At 37.4% G+C, this 18,795-nt stretch overlaps 1 protein-coding gene and 1 long non-coding RNA gene across 9 annotated transcripts in view; one reads left to right on the top strand and one right to left on the bottom strand.

Annotated features, from left to right (window-relative positions):
- The window catches only part of RABGAP1L (RAB GTPase activating protein 1 like), a 686,444-nt gene that overhangs the window by 164,212 nt on the left and 503,437 nt on the right, over window positions 1-18,795 (top strand). For all 8 annotated transcript variants that reach the window (XM_072637875.1, XM_072637876.1, XM_072637873.1 and 5 more), the window contains one exon: window positions 17,041-17,134. In XM_072637875.1, coding sequence (XP_072493976.1) covers window positions 17,041-17,134 — 94 coding nt within the window. The remainder of the gene's footprint in view (window positions 1-17,040; window positions 17,135-18,795) is intronic.
- LOC140522451 (uncharacterized) lies at window positions 4,605-6,819 on the bottom strand. Its single transcript, XR_011973351.1, has 2 exons — window positions 5,997-6,819; window positions 4,605-4,732 (listed from the first exon to the last, which is right to left on the bottom strand). It is a non-coding gene; the product is annotated as an uncharacterized lncRNA (long non-coding RNA).

Here is an 18,795-nt window from a genome sequence, read left to right as displayed (position 1 = left end):
GGCTTCTTCTCCCCTCCCCAATCTCTTTGTTTTCTTTTGTTGAGCAATACTTTTTCATCTGGCCTTGTTTTATATGCTGTGGATACGGACTGGACTTATGATTTTTTTGACCTAAGGAATTGCCAGGGGAAGAAAACTCCCTCGAGTAGTACAGACAGATACCTTCTCTGCAACTTGGAGTAAAACTACAGGCCTGTGAGCAAATCATTTATCCTTTCTGAACATCAGTTTCCTCATTTGTGAAATGGGAATGATGAAACCTGTTGGGATCTACTTCATATGGTTATTGTAGCATCGCATGGATCATGTTTGTCAAGTGCTTTGCAAAATTTAAAGCATTATACAGATATGCCTTCTTTTTCTTCTTCTTCTTTTTGCTTCTTCTTCCTTTTCTTGACCTTTATACTTCTTCCATTCACTGTGTAATTAATTGATGATAAGTCCTTGAGAATGAAAATTTTTCCATTACTTTTATTTCCAGTTCCTAGCAGAGTGCCTGGAACAATTTTTGTTGGGTTGTGTTTCTGTTTTGTTTGACTCTACATGATCTCATTTGGGGTTTTCTTGGCAAATCATAGTGGAGTGGTTTGCCATTTCTTCCTCCAGCTCATTTTACAAGTGAGGAAACTGAGGCAGACAAGGTGAAGTGACTTGCCCAGGGTCACACAGCTAGTACATGACAGCAGGATTTGAACTCAGGAAGATGAGTCTTCCTGACTCCACTCCTGGTGCTCTTATCCACTGCACCATGTTGATTCATTGATCAAGTTACTAATATGACCCATGAATTTGATACTTTCCTCCTTTCTTTAGGACACTCAGCCAGCATTTAGGTTGTCAAGTTTGAGGGTGGGAGTGGGTTTGGGCAGCAATTCCCGGAAAGGGATGATGTACTGCTGCAGTTAAGTAATCTGATGAATAGAGCACTGGACTTGGAATGAGGAAGCCCAGAGTTCATTTAGCCTGAGCCTGTGTGACCCTGAGCAAGTCCCTTTACTTCTGTTGCTTCATTTCCTTCATATGTAAAATAAGAAGAATAATAGCACCTTCCTCTCATTATTGTGAGAATAAGATAAGATAATATTTTTAGAACACTTAGCCAACCTTAAAATACTATATAAATGCTAGCTGTTTTTACTATTATAACTCAAAGGACACTAGGGGTAACCCCACAAAAGGAATACGCTCCTACTATTCTACGTCCTAGCTCCTGCCTGTGCCACCAGTGTATCTTCTGAGACTCTCCATTTCTTTTCTGGTTGCTGCCATTGGACCTCTTCTCTCCTGGGTTGCCAAAGGCAGTGGCAGAAGCACTAAGCCTGGGAATATCACAGCTTTTCCTGGTTCATTTTTGGCTGGTTTCTGAAAGGCATCCTCTCGATTTCTAATTCTTAGCCACCACAAAAGAGCTGTTGTAAATATTTTTGTACAATAAGGTCTTTCCCCTTCTTTTTAATCTTTTTGGGATATAGACCTAATAGTGGTATTGCTATGCACGGTTTTATGGCCCTTTGAGCATAGTTCCAAATTATTCTCCAGAGTGGTTCAGCAAGTTTTTTCTAATTTTCTCTTCCTAGCTGTAGGTGACAGGGAAGATATTTGAGGCCTTTCTGTTACCTGTGTCTAAGGAGTCTTCTTTCTCAGAGTTCTGGACTTGGGAATCTGGTTTTCACCAACATTACTGCTGCACTTCAAGGGGTGAAATGTCTCACCTCTATGGCGAAAAGACATAATACACAATTCTGCCAGCCAAACCACAAGTACCCAATTTTTTCCTAGTCACCCAACATTTCTAAGTGGTAGGATATCAGAAATTAATTTGCAGTTCTTCATGTCAGCCATATACAAATTAGATGCTGGGAAGCAGATATTTCTGCCATCTTTGACTTGAGTAAGGACTCATTGCTCTGAAGAATTGCTTTTTTCAGTGTTTCTCAAACAACTGTCATTTTTTTTCTGCTTTTCAGGCAATAGGGTCTTAATCAGAAAAGGGATACCTACTTTATACTCAGATTTTAAAAATTATTGTAATAATTCATATTTATTAGTGCTAAAAGAGGTATAGTTCTTTACACATATTGTAAAGTTCACAACAACCGTGTGTAAGGTCAGTACTAATGGGTGTTGTTACCACTGTTTTATAGATGTGGAAGCTGAGGCACAGAGATAGCTGTTGAATGTCATGCCCAAAGTCCCATGGCTAATAAATGTTACAGGTGGGCTTTAACTCTATGGTTTCCTGACTCCAGGTCAGTCACTGTAGCTACTATGCTGTATTGCTCTTAATTTTCTTGTAGATAATAATGATTGTGGCTGAGAATCATTTCCCCTAAGTGGAGGGAGGCCATGCAGACCAAAGTATAATGTTGGTAATATAGATATATAAAATATTAATTTTTTAATCTTTTTTGATTTTTAATATCTACTTTTTTGTATAGTTTACAAAATGATTAGATTTAGAACTAGTAGCAAAATCTTTTCTTTATATTTCCTCTTTCTTATATTTTTTCTCTTTTCTTCTTATATCTTTTATGATACAATTACAGTTTTGAAAATGCTCTTTGTAAGAAACCTAGAGAATCAGAGTTGACAAAGAACATGGCAGTTAGGGTTGATAAGGAACATGGTGATCATTTAGGGCAGTCCCTCACCTAAAGTAAGATTCTGAAAAAGATACCGAAAGGTAGCCATCTTGCTTCTGTTTGAATACATCCAGTGACAGAGAACTCACCTGCCAAGCAAGGGAGCGTCCTCCATTTATGGCTAGCTTTTGGATCATGCAGTAGCAGCCTCATAGGATTGAGTGATGGGAAGCACCTTAGGGATTTCCTAGTCCAACTTGTACCTGAACAAGAAATTCATTTTTGATATCCCTGACATGTGGCTATTAGCTATCCTTGAAGACCTCTGTTGCTAGGAAAATACTTCTCATTGTAGTCCATTCCAATTTTAGGAAGCTCTGTTAGAAAGTTTATATTGAGCCCAAATGTACTTATTTTCACTTCCTACCATTTCTTCTTGGATCTGTCCTCTGGGACTAAGTAGAGGATGGCTAATTTCCTTATCTATAGAGCAACATGGCAGATACATGAAGACCACCATCAAGTTGTGCTTCTGTCTTCTCTTTTCCAGACTAATCATCCTTAGCACATGAGCCTTGGTGAAAATAGGAACATATGATCAGAGATGGAATAAAATAAGATCTTCAACATGGACTGTAACTTTTTTTTTTTAAGTATCACTTGAGTGTGATTAAAATATGGAGTACACATAGTGTCTCTTTGTAGTCATTTTGTACTGGAAATAAAATTACTCTACCAAATCTTCATTACTAATGAATTAGTATTAATTTCAGTATTCTGGAGAAATTTCTAAAATACCTCTTTATTATAATTCTGATTTTTCTGACACCCCAAAATTTCTATTGAAAACTAAATTGAGAAAGCAGAACACTAAAAATAAAAACATGTATTTCTAAGAATTTTACTGTACTCACTTTCCAGTGTACTTAGGTAGATTCTCAGAATCTGTTCCTTAGGGGCATTTGGGTGGATAGAGCACTGGCTGTGGAGTCAGGAGGACCTGAGTTCATATCTGACCTCAGACTAGCTGTGTGACTCTGGTCAAGTCACCTAATCCCGATTGCCCCCTTCTTCCCCCTAAAAAAACCTACTTCTTCAAGTCAAATGGACTTCTGCTTCTAAGAGAAACTTTTACAATCCAGCCTCATCATTTTAAAGGTGAGAAACCTGAAGTTAAATACCCGACTCTTCTCCTCTCCTTCCCTTGTCAAAGTGATCTTCAAGCTCAGGTCTGATCATGTCATGATCCCTCAGGATCTGTTAGCTTGTAAAGGTCTTTATAATCTGATCCCTTTCCAGCCTTCTTATACCTCACTCCCCACTCCAGGTGCTCTGAAATCTAGTGATGCTGACCTCATAAACAAATCTCTATCTTCAGACTCCTGGCCTTCTCACTTACTGTCTGGTCTCTTCACAAACCTCCTGGTTTCTCTGGCTTCCTTCAAGGCTCAACTAAAATCCCACTTTCTGCAAGAAGCCATTCCCAGGACTCCTCAGTCTTAGTGCTTTTCCTCTGAGATTACCTCCCAATTATCACCTGTATGTATCTTGTTTGAACATGTTGTTTGCTAGTTGTCTTCCCCATTAGGATGAACCCCTTGAAAACAGGTGCTATTTTTATAATTTATCTGCATATTCCCAGTCCTCAGTGTAGTGCCTGGTACATGGTAGGCACTTAATAAATGCTAATTGACTGACTGATTAGGGAGTGAAATGAAATATGAACAGGACTTAACTGAAATAGTGATCTGAAAGAGAGTTGTCAAGCAGGACAGTGGGGCCTGGAGGGGAAAGTCCAGAAGTGATAGGGCATGGTTTCTGGTTTGCGTTGTCCATAGTTAGTCAACCGTCTTAGGTCAGGGGCAAGACTTGATGGGTCTGTGGCTTACTGTCTGTCACCACCAGAGCTGCTACTCACTTTTCTTCTTGTCAAATCAAAATCTCTCTCCCTTTAACTTCCTTGCCTTGGCCTTTGTTTTTGCTCCTTGTAGCTACAACAGAACACACTTAACCCCTATGATAATAGCTTAAATGTTTGAAGACTTCTGTATTTTTTTTCTTTTTTCCTCAGGTTAAATATCTCTTGATTCTTTCAGCCATTCCTCACATAACATGGGTTGAAGATGTTCCTGGGGCCATTGGATTTAGAGCTAGAAGAGAAAGACATTTAGTCCAACACTCTTATTTTCCTTATGAAGAGACTGCAATGAGCTTAGAGAAGGAAGTCTAACCTAGGCCCTCTTACTACCAAACCAGGAGTCTTTTGACTCCACTACACTGTCTCTTTGGTCTGTATTCTACTTTTTTTAGATTCATTTATTTAACATATAATTAAAAATTGATTTTACAAAGGTACATTTCTGCCTCAACACTATCCAAATTATTAACAATTCTGAATCAATACCATTTTACAGTAAAGCAGTTTTTAAGGTAAGGACAAAAAAACCAAATGATAAAAGTCAATATAAAGCAAGGTCTTAAAAATTGAGACTGACTTTTATCCATTTGCTGAGGCCTAGTGGAACAAGTCATTCATTCATCAGTGTATTTTTAATGTCATTTTAAAATTTATTTCCTTTCATTATTACAAGGGATCTTTATGAACAAGCATCTTTACTTTTTGAAAAGTTGTATTATGTCTAAATATGTTTTAAAATTTAAAAATGTGATGGTCAGAAGTATGATTCCCCAACTGTGTTCTGATTCATCAAGAAACACATTTAGTAGATATGTTTCATTTAGTTTATAGTTTAGTGGGAATCATTTTAAAAATTAATTTACTTTAAGATTTTATTAAATTTTTTCAAGTAGCATCCAACTCAACTCAGTTTATATTTGTGGTTATCTCAAATTGCATGTTATTTTTTACATGAGCCCCCTGAGTGTGCATTGGGTTTTCAGACCTTAAGCATACTTCCTTGTTCTCCTTTTTCCTTATTGTAGATAATTTTTTTATATTAAGTTCATTTTAATAAACTTCAGTTCACCTCTAATTGATCATTCCAGCTTTTCCCCTCCAAGGTCCTGGGTTCTGAGTGGTGAGATGGCATTATTTTTTAGCCAAGCCCAGAACCCACCCATCTTACAATTTACCATCTTTGTGCCTTGTTCCTGTTCACATACCCCCCGCTCCCCGCCCCCCCCCCCCCCCCCCCCCCCCGCCTCTCCCCTTCAAATCGGCACCCATTCTGGGCAAGGGTTTGCCAGTCAATGATTCTATGACTTCTCACCTGCCCTGTCACTTCCCTGACGAAAACACCCCTTCCTCACACCTGCTTGTTATTGTACATCTTTTTTTTTTTTTGTGGGAAGTTACTGTTCCTTCAGAAAACAACAGATTCCTTATCTGTGGGAAGTCCCACTTTACTTATTGAATACTTTTAGTATATATTCTTTTTCTCCTCCCCATCTTACCTGTGAAACATCCCATGTCAATTTATGTACAACTGTTGTTCGACTATAGGATTTCATCACAAATCTCAACTATTGCTGTCTTCTCTCATTGTATCTCTGCTCTAAATAATATCTCATTTTGCCATCAGGCTTTCTTGTGAATTGACCTGTCTGGCCATGTTACACCTCTGATTACAATCTTTCATTGAATTTCTTCTACCAAAGGATAAAATTTAAATCACTCTGTATGACATTTGTCAAGGCCTACCATAATTTGGCACTGTATGATTTTTCCAGCCCTCTTTCCCATTACTTCCTCCATGTATTAGTATGGGTTCCAGCAGAGCTGCTTTATTTGCTCAGCTCTCTCAGTGCCTGGCTCTTGGTTGTTTCTCATGCTCTGTGCTTGACAATTGTATTCTTCTCCTGATTCTACCTCTGAAATGTCTTTTACTTCCTACCCTTTCTCTCCGTTCTTTCTGATGCTGTTCAAAATCAAGTTCTCATTGTCAAGTAGCCTGGTCTGTTTAGCATCCTCCTACTTGTTTGTAGGTTACCTCAATCTGTTCAATATACTGGGAATAAATCTCCCAGTTCTTACCAGCTCTATAAAGCCCCTATCAAATGCCCCTCATTCTGAATGAAGAACAAAAAAGTTAAAACAAAGTTAGTCTCAGAATCTGAGACAGAAGAGGCAGCTGATGCAGCCTCAGTCCTTGCCTTGAACCCCTCCTGACTCCCTTAGAGCAGAGATTCCATTCTCACTCTCAGAATCACAGAATCACCAGCATAGAACTGGGAGAGAACTCAGTGACTGTCTAGTCCAATCTATGCCCTTTGAAGATTCCCCACTAGAACACAGCCAACAAGTATTCTTCCATCTTTTTTTTTAAAAGATCCAATTTTGGTTAGCCTTAATTATTAGTAAGTTTCTCTTCGTCTAAAGTCTGAGTTTTCCACTTTGGTTATTTACCCTTGATCCTAGCTTTTCCTTCTGGGACCAAAAAACAAACAAACCTTTAAAATCCTCTTTTCACATGACAGTCTTTTAAAGACTTGAAGATGTCTTTTGAGTTCTTTTGATATTTATTTGCATACACACACACATATACATACACACACATTTAGCCAAACCCCTCCAGTTCCTTCAACAGACCTTCTTCCACCATGGACTCAAAGCCCTACTTTATTTGCCCCTGACGTAATATAGCTTATCAATGGCTTTTCAGAAATCTGGTGCCCCAAACTGCCCAAGTCCTCCAGATGTTGCCTGGCCAGCATTACTCCCCCATACCATTACATTGGTCTCCTTTTTCAGGTATAGATTGTACTAAAGATCCTGCAGCATGATTTCCATGGCTTTGAATTTCTGCTGCCTCAGCACCTTTAATACCACCCTCAAGATACGAGGATGGTGAGGAGTACAGGTAAAATCTGTTAGGTATAGGTCTGCTCACACTACTCCCTTGTCCCCAATCTCAACACAGTTCCCCATTCCTCACAGGATAAAGTACAAATTCTGTAGCATGTAAGTTTCTATTAGCTATTTAGAAGCACTTTTCCTCCCCTAAACCTATGACTTCAGTGTCATAGGAAGAAACTCCCTCTACCTTTGTAGGTCAGTAACTTAGAGTTTTTTTTTTTAAATTTATTTATTTAACTTTTAACATTCATTTTAACAAAATTTTGGGTTACAAATTTTCTCCCCTTTTATCCCCTCCCCCCCCCAAACACCAAGCATTCTAATTGCCCCTAAGACCAATCTGCTCTCTCTTCTATCATCCTTCTCTGCCCTTGTCTCCATCTTCTCTTTTGTCCTGTAGGGCCAGATAATTTTCTATACCCCTTTACCTGTATTTCTTATTTCCTAGTGGCAAGAACATTACTCGACAGTTGTTCCTAAAACTTTGAGTTCCAACTTCTTTACCTCTCTCCCTCCCCACCCCTTCGCTTTGGAAGGGAAGCAATTCAATATAGGCCAAATCTGTGTAGTTTTGCAAATGACTTCCATAATAGTTGTGTTGTATAAGACTAACTATATTTCCCTCCATCCTATCCTGTCCCCCATTACTTCTATTCTCTTTTGATCCTGTCCCTCCTCATGAGTGTCGACTTCAAATTGCTCCCTCCTCCCCATGCCCTCCCTTCCATCATCCCCACCCTGCTTATCCCCTTATCCCCCACTTTCTTGTATTGTAAGATAGGTTTTCATACCAAAATGAGTGTGCATTTTATTCCTTTAGTGGAATGTGATGAGAGTAAACTTCATGTTTTTCTCTCACCTCCCCTCTTTATCCCTCCACTAATAAGTCTTTTGCTTGCCTCTTTTATGAGAGATAATTTGCCCCATTCCATTTCTCCCTTTCTCCTCCCAATATTTCTCTCTCACTGCTTGATTTCACTCTTTTAAGATATGATCCCATCCTGTTCAATTCACTCTGTGCATTCTGTCTCTATGTGTGTGTGCGTGTGCATGTGCATGTGTGTGTGTGTGTAATCCCACCCAGTACCCAGATACTGAAAAGTTTCAAGAGTTACAAATATTGTCTTTCCATGTAGGAATGTAAACAGTTCAACTTTAGTAAGTCCCTTATGATTTCTCTTTGCTGTTTACCTTTTCATGCTTCTCTTCATTCTTGTGTTTGAAAGTCAAATTTTCTTTTCAGCTCTGGTCTTTTCATCAAGAATGCTTGAAAGTCCTCTATTTCATTGAAAGACCAATTTTTCCCCTGAAGTATTATACTCAGTTTTGCTGGGTAGGTGATTCTTGGTTTTAGTCCTAGTTCCTTTGACTTCTGGAATATCCTATTCCATGCCCTTCGATCCCTTAATGTAGAAGCTGCTAGATCTTGTGTTATCCTGATTGTATTTCCACAATACTTGAATTGTTTCTTTCTAGCTGCTTGCAATATTTTCTCCTTGACCTGGGAACTCTGGAATTTGGCCACAATGTTCCTAGGAGTTTCTCTTTTTGGATCTCTTTCAGTCGGTGTTCTGTGGATTCCTTGAATATTTATTTGGCCTCTGGTTCTAGAATCTCAGGACAGTTTTCCTTGATAATTTCATGCAAGATGATGTCTAGGCTCTTTTTTTGATCATGGCTTTCAGGTAGTCCCATAATTTTTAAATTGTCTCTCCAGGATCTATTTTCCAGGTCAGTTATTTTTCCAATGAGATATTTCACATTATCATCCATTTTTTCATTCTTTTGGTTTTGTTTTGTGATTTCTTGGTTTCTCATAAAGTCATTAGCCTCCATCTGTTCCATTCTCATTTTGAAAGAACTATTTTCTTCATTGAGCTTTTGAACCTCCTTTTCCATTTGGCTAATTCTGCTTTTGAAAGCCTTCTTCTCCTCATTGGCTTTTTGAACCTCTTTTGCCAATTGAGTTAGCCTATTTTTCAAGGTGTTATTTTCTTCAGCATTTTTTTGGGTCTCCTTTAGCAGGGTGCTGACCTGCTGTTCATGCTTTGACTGCATGTCTCTCATTGCTCTTCCCAGCTTTTCCTCCACCTCTCTAACTTGATTTTCAAAATTCTTTTTGAGCTCTTCCATGGTCTGAGCCCATGGAGTGGGCTGGGATACAGAAGCCTTGACTTGTGTGTCTTTCCCTGATGGTAAGCATTGTTCTTCCTCATCAGAAAGGAAGGGAGGAAATGCCTGTTCACCAAGAAAGTAATCTTCTATAGTCTTATTTCTTTTCCCTATTCTGGGCATTTTCCCAGCCAGTGACTTGACTTCTGAGTGTCCTCTCCACATCCACTTCGCCTCCGGATCCTCCCAGCCAGTGCTTGGGGTCTGAGATTCAAATGCTGCTTCCCAGCCTCAGGGCTTTGGGCGGGGTCAGGGCTGCTATTCAGTGTGAGATTAAGTTCAGGTGCTCAGGTGGGGGCAGGGCCACCTCAGTTCCTTCAGGGGGTTTATGCAGAGACCTTCAACAATGGATCCGGGCTGCTGCCTGCTTGGGGTGCCCCAGTCTGCTCCCGCCTCCGCTGTTGCCTCCCGAGGGGGCCTGAGTTATGGGGGCACCCCACTCCCCTCTCGACCCACCAAAGAGACCCTCTCACTGACCCCCGTCACCTGTGGGTGGAGGGACCCGTGCGGCCGCTGGAGATTCCGTCCCGAAGCCCGCTCAGATCTGCTCCTCTCGGTGCCGCAGCCACGGCCGCGGCAGGGCTGCGCTGGACTCCCTGTCTGCAGCACGACAGACCTTTTGCAAGAGGTTTGCAGGTCCCTCTGGAACACAAATCTCCTTCACTCCACTGTTCTGTGGCCTCTGCTGCTCCAGAATTCACCGTGAGTTCGTTTTTACAGATGTTCTATGGGTTGTGGGTTCAGAGCTATGTGTATGTGCGTCTTTCTACTCCGCCATCTTGGCTCTGTCCCCAACTTAGAGTTTTTGACCATTAACTTGGGTCACTGTGCAAAGTTATGTGACTTGCCCAGTGTTGCAATGCCAGTATTTGTTTGAGGCTAGACTTGGACCCAAGTGTTCCTGACTGACTGACTGACTGCCTGGCTCCCTATGTAATATATCATGTTAGCTCTTACTCTTTTAACATAAATAAAAAGAAACTTCTTTTTAAAATTTTTAAATTATCCATTAAACTTCATATGGCTCAGAAACTATATGTAATGAAAATCACTTACACGATCATAATCAAAGGCATTTTAAACGTAATCTTCTCAAAACTGATTGAAGGACAAGACCCATCTCATGAGAATTAATCATTGGATTCTAACCTGGTGGGAGGTCTCTAGTGAAATTCCCCAGAGCTCTGTCCTTCATTCTGTTCTGTTCAGTGAGTTCATCAGTGACTAGCAAGAAGCTGTGCTTCTCAGATGTGTAGATACCATAGGGGTGGGAGTTACAGACAACATGTTGGCTGACATCATCAAGATGAAATAGTGCTGTATAGCCTGAACCATGGACTATTGAGTAGGGACAAAGGAAAAGCCTTACACTTGGGCTAAGAAAAAAATCCAGTGTATTTACACACCCGAATTGGGTAAAAGAAATACTGGCTTTAGTGTACTGCACTCAGGATGAGCCAGCAGTAAGAAAAAAGAAAAAAAGCAGCCAGAAAGGTCAGCCTCTTCCAAGGCTATGTTAACATCATTGTGGTGCTCTGAATGAGGTTGGAAATGGTTTAACTAACACAGAATATTGTTTCACATTCTAGATGCCCCATTGTTAGAAAGACATTGGCATATCAGAGTAGGTACAAGGAAGGATTCTAGCCATGCCATCCAATTATTTTTCCCTTACTTAATAGTATTTTATTTTTTCCAATTACATGTAAAGGTAGTTTATATTGTTCACTTTTGTAAGATATTGAGTTCCAAAATTTCCCTCCCTCTTTCTCCTCCCTGCCCCCCAAGATAGCTTGCAATTTTATGTAGGCTATACACATACCATTCTGTTAGATGTTTTTTCCACATTAGTCATGTTGTGAGTCCACTTAATGCCAATCTTCATTCGCCTATCACATCACCAATAAAAACTTGTTGCTGCCTATCCAACTGCTTTCCTGATTGAGATAAAATGTCTTCACTCCACCTAAGTATCTTCATATGGTATTATCTTGGTTACAGTCTAGATAAATGTGTCATTGACTTCCTTGGGCTGTATGCCTAGGAGGGGAATCTCTGTGTCAAAGGGTATTTTAGTCACTTTCTTTGAACTATTCCAAATTGATTTCTAGAACAATTGCACTAGTTCAGTGTGCTTGTCTTTCCACAGCATTTCCAACATTAGCTTATTCCTATCTTTTTATTTTTTTTTTTGTCTTTGACAAGATGGTTGGTGTGAAGGGAAGCTCTAGTGTTGTTTTGATGTACATTTCTTTTATCATTAGTTCTTTCTTATAGTTGTTGATAGTTTTCTGTTGGGGAGTGGCTTTTGGTCTTATATATTCCTTTTTACATATTTTGAATATCAGAACCTTCTCAGATATAAATCTGTTTTATCCTTTTTGTGTCTATTTTGCTGGTGCAAATTCTTTTCAGTTTTATGAAAATAAAACTTGATTTTTTTTTTTTTTTGCAATTGCCCTCTCTCTATTGGTTAAAAATTCACCTCTCTCCTCCTCACCCTGGCCTTCCTGCCTGTGCCTAGTTTATGGTCTGTTTCTCTTTTTGTTATGGTATGATCTTATTTAAGATATGTATCCATTTTGAATATGCTGTGGCATATGGTGTAAGGCAGAGGCATCATGGTGTAGTGGACAATTATGTGGTCAAGTCCTGCCTCTGTCACATAGAGCCTGTGAGATGGGCCAAGTCACATAAGTAACCTTTTAGGCAGCTCTCTAGGTCTGGAAGTTGCTAAGAAGGTGCTGACCTGCATTGTCAGAGGCACTTTCCTCCTCTCAGTAGCTTGATATACTAATGAAATGACAGTTCTTCACATCACACCTGTCAGATTGGCTACCATGACAAAACAGGAAGATGATAAATGTTGGAGAAGATGTGGGAGAATTGGAACACTAATTCATTGTTGGTGGAGCTGTGAGCTGATCCAACCATTCTGGAGAGCAATTTGGAACTATGCCCAAAGGGCTACAAAAATGTGCATGCCCTTTGACCCAGCAATACCACTTCTAAGGCTGCATCCCAAAGAGATCATAAAAATGGGAAAAGGACCCACATGTACAATATTTATAGCTGCTCTTTTTGTAGTAGCCAAGAACTGGAAATCGAGGGAATGCCCATCAATTGGAGAATGGCTGAAAAAGTTGTGATATATGAATGTAATGGTATACTGTTGTACTATAAGAAATGATGAACAGGTAGACTTCAGAAAAACCTGAAGTGACTTAGTTAAGTGAGTAGAGCCGGGAGAACATTACACACGGTAAGAGCTACAGCGTGTGAGGACTGTTTTTGATAGACTTAGCCCTTCATAACAATGCAAGGACCTAAAACATTTTCAAAGGACTCTTGATGCAAAATGCCATCCACATCCAGAGAAAGAATGTTGGAAATGGAATGCAGAAGGAAGCAGAATAGTTTCTCTTGTGTTATGTTTTGTTTTGTGTTTCTCATGGTTTCTCCCATTTGTTTTAATTTTTCTATGCAGTATGACTAATGTGAAAATGTGTTTAATAATATGTGTAAAAATCATAAAAGATTACATGCTGTCTCAGGAAGGGAGGGGGAGAAAATTTGGAATTTATGGAAGTGATTGTTGAAAACTAAAAACAAATAAATTTGGATAAAAGAGAAATAACAATTCTTATCCCTTATGTAAGATGTTTATCTAAACCTAATTTTTGCCACACTGGTTTCCAGTTTTTCTTCCTATTCTTGTCATATAAGGAGTAGTTCTTCCCTGGTAATTTATGTTTTTAGGTTTTGGATATTGATTCCAATTATTTACAGTTCTACCTTGTCTAGTCTGTGTCATCTAACAATAAGATAAATGAAGGAAAATAGAAAAATGTATGAATTGTTGAAGAATTTAGAGTTAAAAGATAATATGGAATTTATATAATTGCACCACTAATGAGATGCACATATCTCATTATCATATGGCACCTTATCAAACAGATTTTGTGCTAGGTAGGGCACAGAGGAATTTCAAATAAAGGTAAGTGCTGTAATAATAAAGAATTATTTGCAGAGTGTAATGTAACAGATAATATTTGATACAGGGATCACAAACAAATGACACAGAGATCTAACTAAAGACAATAATGAAAACTATTCTTCTTATTCTTTAATCCTTTCCACATACTTTCAGTCTGGTGATGCTGGCCTCCTTGTTCCGAGTACAGAACACTTAATTTACTGACTCCATGCATTTTCACTGGCTGTTGTCCATTCCCTGGAATGTTCTTCTTGCTCCTGTAGCTCCTCCTGGCTCCTGTGGATTCCTTCGAGTCTCAACTAAAATTCCACCTTTCTCAAGAAGCCTTTCTTGATACCCCCCAATGCTATGCTTTTTCCCCTGAGATTACCCTCAATTTTATCCTGTATATATTTTGTTTGTATATATTTGATCACGTGATAACTCTCCCGTTAGATTATGAGTTCCTTAAATTGAGGAACTGTTTTTGCCTTTCTTTGTATTCATAGCATTTAGCACACTAGACTTCCTGGCACATTGTAGGAGGTTAATAAATGTTTGTTGTTGTTGATTGGATCAGGAAGAATCATGGAAGCATCAAAAACCATACTAAAGAAAAAGATAATGATGAGACAGCACAGCGGAATTTTTGGAATGCAGCCAAAGCTGTACTGCATGAAAAAGTATTTTGCTAAAAGCATAGGGCAACTAGGTGGTACAGTAGATAGTGTTGCATCTGGAGTCACGAACACCTGAATTCAAATGTGGCCCCAGATGCTGTTGTGTGATCCTGAGCAAGTCACTTAACTCTCTTTGCCTTAGTTTCCTCATCTATGAAATGAGCTGGAGAAGGAAATGGGAAACCAGTCCAGTATCTTGGCCATGAAAACCCCAAATAGGGTCACAGCTAGCCATGATTGAAGATGACTAAGCAACATCAAAAGCATATAGTAATAAAATAGAAAAAGGGAGATTAATGAACTAATTATTCATTTTGAAAAATTAGAAATTCAATAAGTCCAAAATAGGCAAAACAAAGTCTGAAAAATTACAAAAGAAATATATTAATTGGAAAGTAAAAAGACTATGAAACTTAGTAATGAACTAAGACCTGATTTTTAAAAAAACTTTAACAAAATTGAGAGATCTACCAACCTGAGTGAAGAGAGAAGAAAATTATATTAACAAAACAAAAATAAGAGGAAATCTTTGCAGATAGAAAAGAAATAAAAAGAATTGTTAGTACCCAGCGCACAGATTTATATTCTAAGAAAACTGAGAATTCAAATACAGTAAAAGATTCTAAAAAATCTAAAATACTCAAATTAACTGGACATCAAATAGAGATCTTATGTTATTCAATCTCAGAAAAGGAAATTGAACTTGCTATATAGGACCTTTCACATACAGGAAAAAATACAGAAAAATATATGAGAAAAAGATCCTTATCTAGATGAACTTATAGAAAAATACTATAAAATTTTAAAGAACTATTATCCATTGTATACAAATTATCCTATAATATTGAGAAATAAAACACTTTCTCAAACTCATTTTATGAGACAAATATAATTTTAATAATTAAATCTGGGGAGGATTGAGTAAAGAGAACTATGGTTTCTTATCATTAATGAATATGGATTTAAAAAATTTAAATTAGATTATTGCAAAAACACTATAGCTATTTATAAAAAAAGATCATTCATTATGATCAAGTTGGATTTTTGCCACGGATGCCACACTAGTTCAAATTAGGAAAACAATGATGAATCAAGTTAAAAGAAAGCTGTCTGAAGTCATATGATTATATTAATAGATGCAGAAAAATCCTTTGAATAAGTGTATTTATGCTAAAACCTTGTAAAAGAAGTGCTGAAGAATCTTTAAAAATCAATAAAATGTGTTTTTCTAAAACCAAAAAAATAGCCTGCCATGAACAAATATTTTCTTCACCTAGGGCCTAGAGCCCTTGTGGTTGGATAGATTTTAGTAAGGGCTTACAACTTAGATGGGGAAAATTATATTTTTATTTCAATATAATTGGTTTTCCTTTTAATCACACCTCTTTAACCTTACGCATTTAAAAACATGGTTCTGAAAGGGGCTTTAAGATTCCAAAGGAGTCCACGATACCAAAAACGTTAAGAACCTCTATGTTAGGAGCTTTGCTGAGGAATAAAGATGTAAAGCAAGGATTCCTTCTTTCCCTTCTATTATTCGATGTAGTTTTAGAAAAGTTAACAATAGCAGAAAGATGAGAACAAAGTAAAAGCCTTTTAAAAATGGGAATGGAGAAAATAAAGCTATTTTTAAACAAAAATTAATGATAAGATAATTTACTTAAAATTTCTAGGGCATCAATAAAGAAACTAATTGAGACGATGAATAGCTTCAGTAAAGTATTTTGGCAAAATAATTCCCCCACACATCTACACAGCAGGGACAGAATTCAGGAGGCAGTGATACATAGTCAAGTGCCATTCAAAAATGACTACAAAATGTCAGTATTGAATGGGCGTCAGGCTCCCAGAGCACACTCAGCACCTGTACAGAGACAGTTACAAAAGGCTTCTTAAAGAAGCAAATAAAGTTAAGTGACTGGAGGGATAGTCAGTGCTTGTGACTGGGCCAGTCTTCTACAGTGACAGTGATGATAACAAAGAGGTAATTTATAGAACTGGACCAATGATAACTAAACTGATTTGGAGGAACAAAATATCTAAGATGTTAAGGGAAATCAAAACAGGTCAGAATAAGCAGCAAATAGGACTTCCAGACCTCATACTGTTTCATGAAGCAGTAATCATCAAAGCCATTTGGTCCTGATTTCCATACATTTTCTAGTTTTTTAAATTGAAATTGAAGAAACAATTTGGCACACAAGTATTTAAGTTGTCATATCAAAAGTTAAATCATTTAGATATTTTAGTTTTAGAAATCTAAAAGAAATTTTAGGTAGGTATATTATAAAAACTTATTGCTGTTTGTCAAGTCTTTTCAGAGATTTGTATGTAGGTGTTGACATGCAAGTGTCTAGGGGTGTGTGTGTGTGTGTGTGTCTGTGTGCGTGCCTGTGTGTGTGTTGCCTGTGTACATACGTCTGTATTTGGTGGCTTTTATACATATATTTATTGGAGTTTTTTGTCTTTTAAATTTATTTTTGTTTACTACAAGATGAATTAACTAGAACAATAGTTTGAGTTCAGAGTTCCTAATTATATTACAATCTGTACCTTTTTGATTTAATCTATTACTTTGCCAAGAGCTAATTTCTAAATTGAAAAATATATATGAGAATTTTCATAAGGAAAAGATTATGCTTTGAAATTCTTTACCTGGGATACTAACATATTATTGATGATAAATTAATATAGCTTTCAGGGCTTTTTAAATTTAGAGATAAAATGGTGTTAAGTATATTATTTGAATACACTTCAGTATTTCTTGTCTGACAAATTTTTGAATGTTTTTTGTTTTTTCTGTTTTTTTTTCAGAGAGTGATAATGAACTCTCAAGTGGTACTGGTGATGTGTCTAAGGATTGCCCTGAGAAGATCTTATATTCATGGGGAGAATTACTTGGAAGATGGTAAATTTCAATTTTATCTTTTTCAACTTAACGTCTACTTACTTAGTTTTCTTTGCACAGAATTTTGAGGCATGAATTAACTTCATCTTGTAAATTACAGCCTTTATGTTTATGCCAAAAGTTGGATTACTGTAAATGAATTTTAAGATTACAGTGTGTTTAAAACAGCACAGAAAATCAGTTATAATATAAATTTGAAGCTGTATTTAATATCTGCTTGAACGTCAACAAAAACATTGTCATTGCATTTTCAAATACTTATCTTACTCATTATTGTCATTATTTTGTTCAGAATAGTCCACTGCATATTTAATGTCAAAATACTTGAAATTCTCCTGGTAAGAGGCTAATTCATTTGTACTAGATTTAGTTGTGCCTAGCTCTTTGTATTTGTTTCACATTCTTCTACCTTCTGAATATATGTTTCCTCTCATCCCTGGTTTTAAAAGGGGCATTCTGCTGTGGAGTATGTGTTTTCAGAAGCAAACTTTCCTCTAGTTTGTAATTGATATTAATTTCTGGTGTCAAATAAGTTCAGCTTCAAAAGACACGATTTTTTAAAAAAAGAAGCTTCTCTGGAGATTAGGATGAAATTCTTACCTTGTTTCTAACTTGAAGTACACATAGTGAAATCTTTTGGGAAAAAAAAATCATGCCATCTCTACTATTATTGAACCAAAATCTATATTAGAAATCTACAAGTCACAACTTGGATTTTAGATACCATTACAATAATGTGAATAAAGTGCTAAAATTAGATTCAGGTAGAATTAAGTAGATAGTTTATGTAAAAGTAAAACAACCCATTATAGAATAACATGTATGGAAATTTATCCTGCACAACTGACAAATGCCAGTTTAAAAAAAAAAAAAACCTTTCAGTATGCACTGTGAGCAGGCTGTGATTAAGTAGAGTATACCCCATATCTTTCCCTGCAGCTAACATCTTTGTACCCATAATAAGTGTTGATGGAATTGAATTGAGATCCATATTTACATACCTGGAACTGGATCTGTTGATGTATATCTCTATTGAACTATGTAGGGAATCTGATGAAGTGTTCCTTTGCAAGGTGTTTGAGCAAAACCACAGATTCTTATTATATAATCATTTCACATACATATATTTGCCATACTGTAAGTTATGGAAGGAAGTAGGTACATGCCATCTTGAATTCACTTCCACATAATTTTATGGTTTCTTTGAACTAGTTTTTAGGTTTCTCCCTTTAATGCCTATCCAGGAAGGAAGAAAACACCTTTGAGGGGGGCTTTGGTGACATTCCAGTCCTAAATCCAACATTGAGAAAGCTACCTTAGAATACCCTAATTTCTTGTTAAGCCTATATTCGAAACCATTGCGGGCTCCTGCTCTGCTTTTTAGTAGGAAAACAACGTAGGTAGAGCAAAATGAATAAACTACTGCAAGTTTTTCAGTTTCATTTGAGCTGCAAGAAAAAAAGCACAAAATACCAAAATTTTAGCCAGTCATAGATGAAACTTCCTCCACTACCTCCCCACTTCCAGGTTTTAGCAAAACAAAACAAAATATATTTCTTTGTTGGTGATAGAGCTTGAAATAGCAAGGAGATAAGATAATTATTCATAGAGTAAAGTAGATGAGCTGTCTATAAACACGTGGTTCTTTCTTATTTAAACGC

This window comes from Notamacropus eugenii, chromosome 2, assembly GCF_028372415.1.
Source record: "Notamacropus eugenii isolate mMacEug1 chromosome 2, mMacEug1.pri_v2, whole genome shotgun sequence".
Lineage (NCBI taxonomy): Eukaryota > Metazoa > Chordata > Mammalia > Diprotodontia > Macropodidae > Notamacropus > Notamacropus eugenii.
This window is presented reverse-complemented; position numbering and strand designations above follow the sequence as displayed.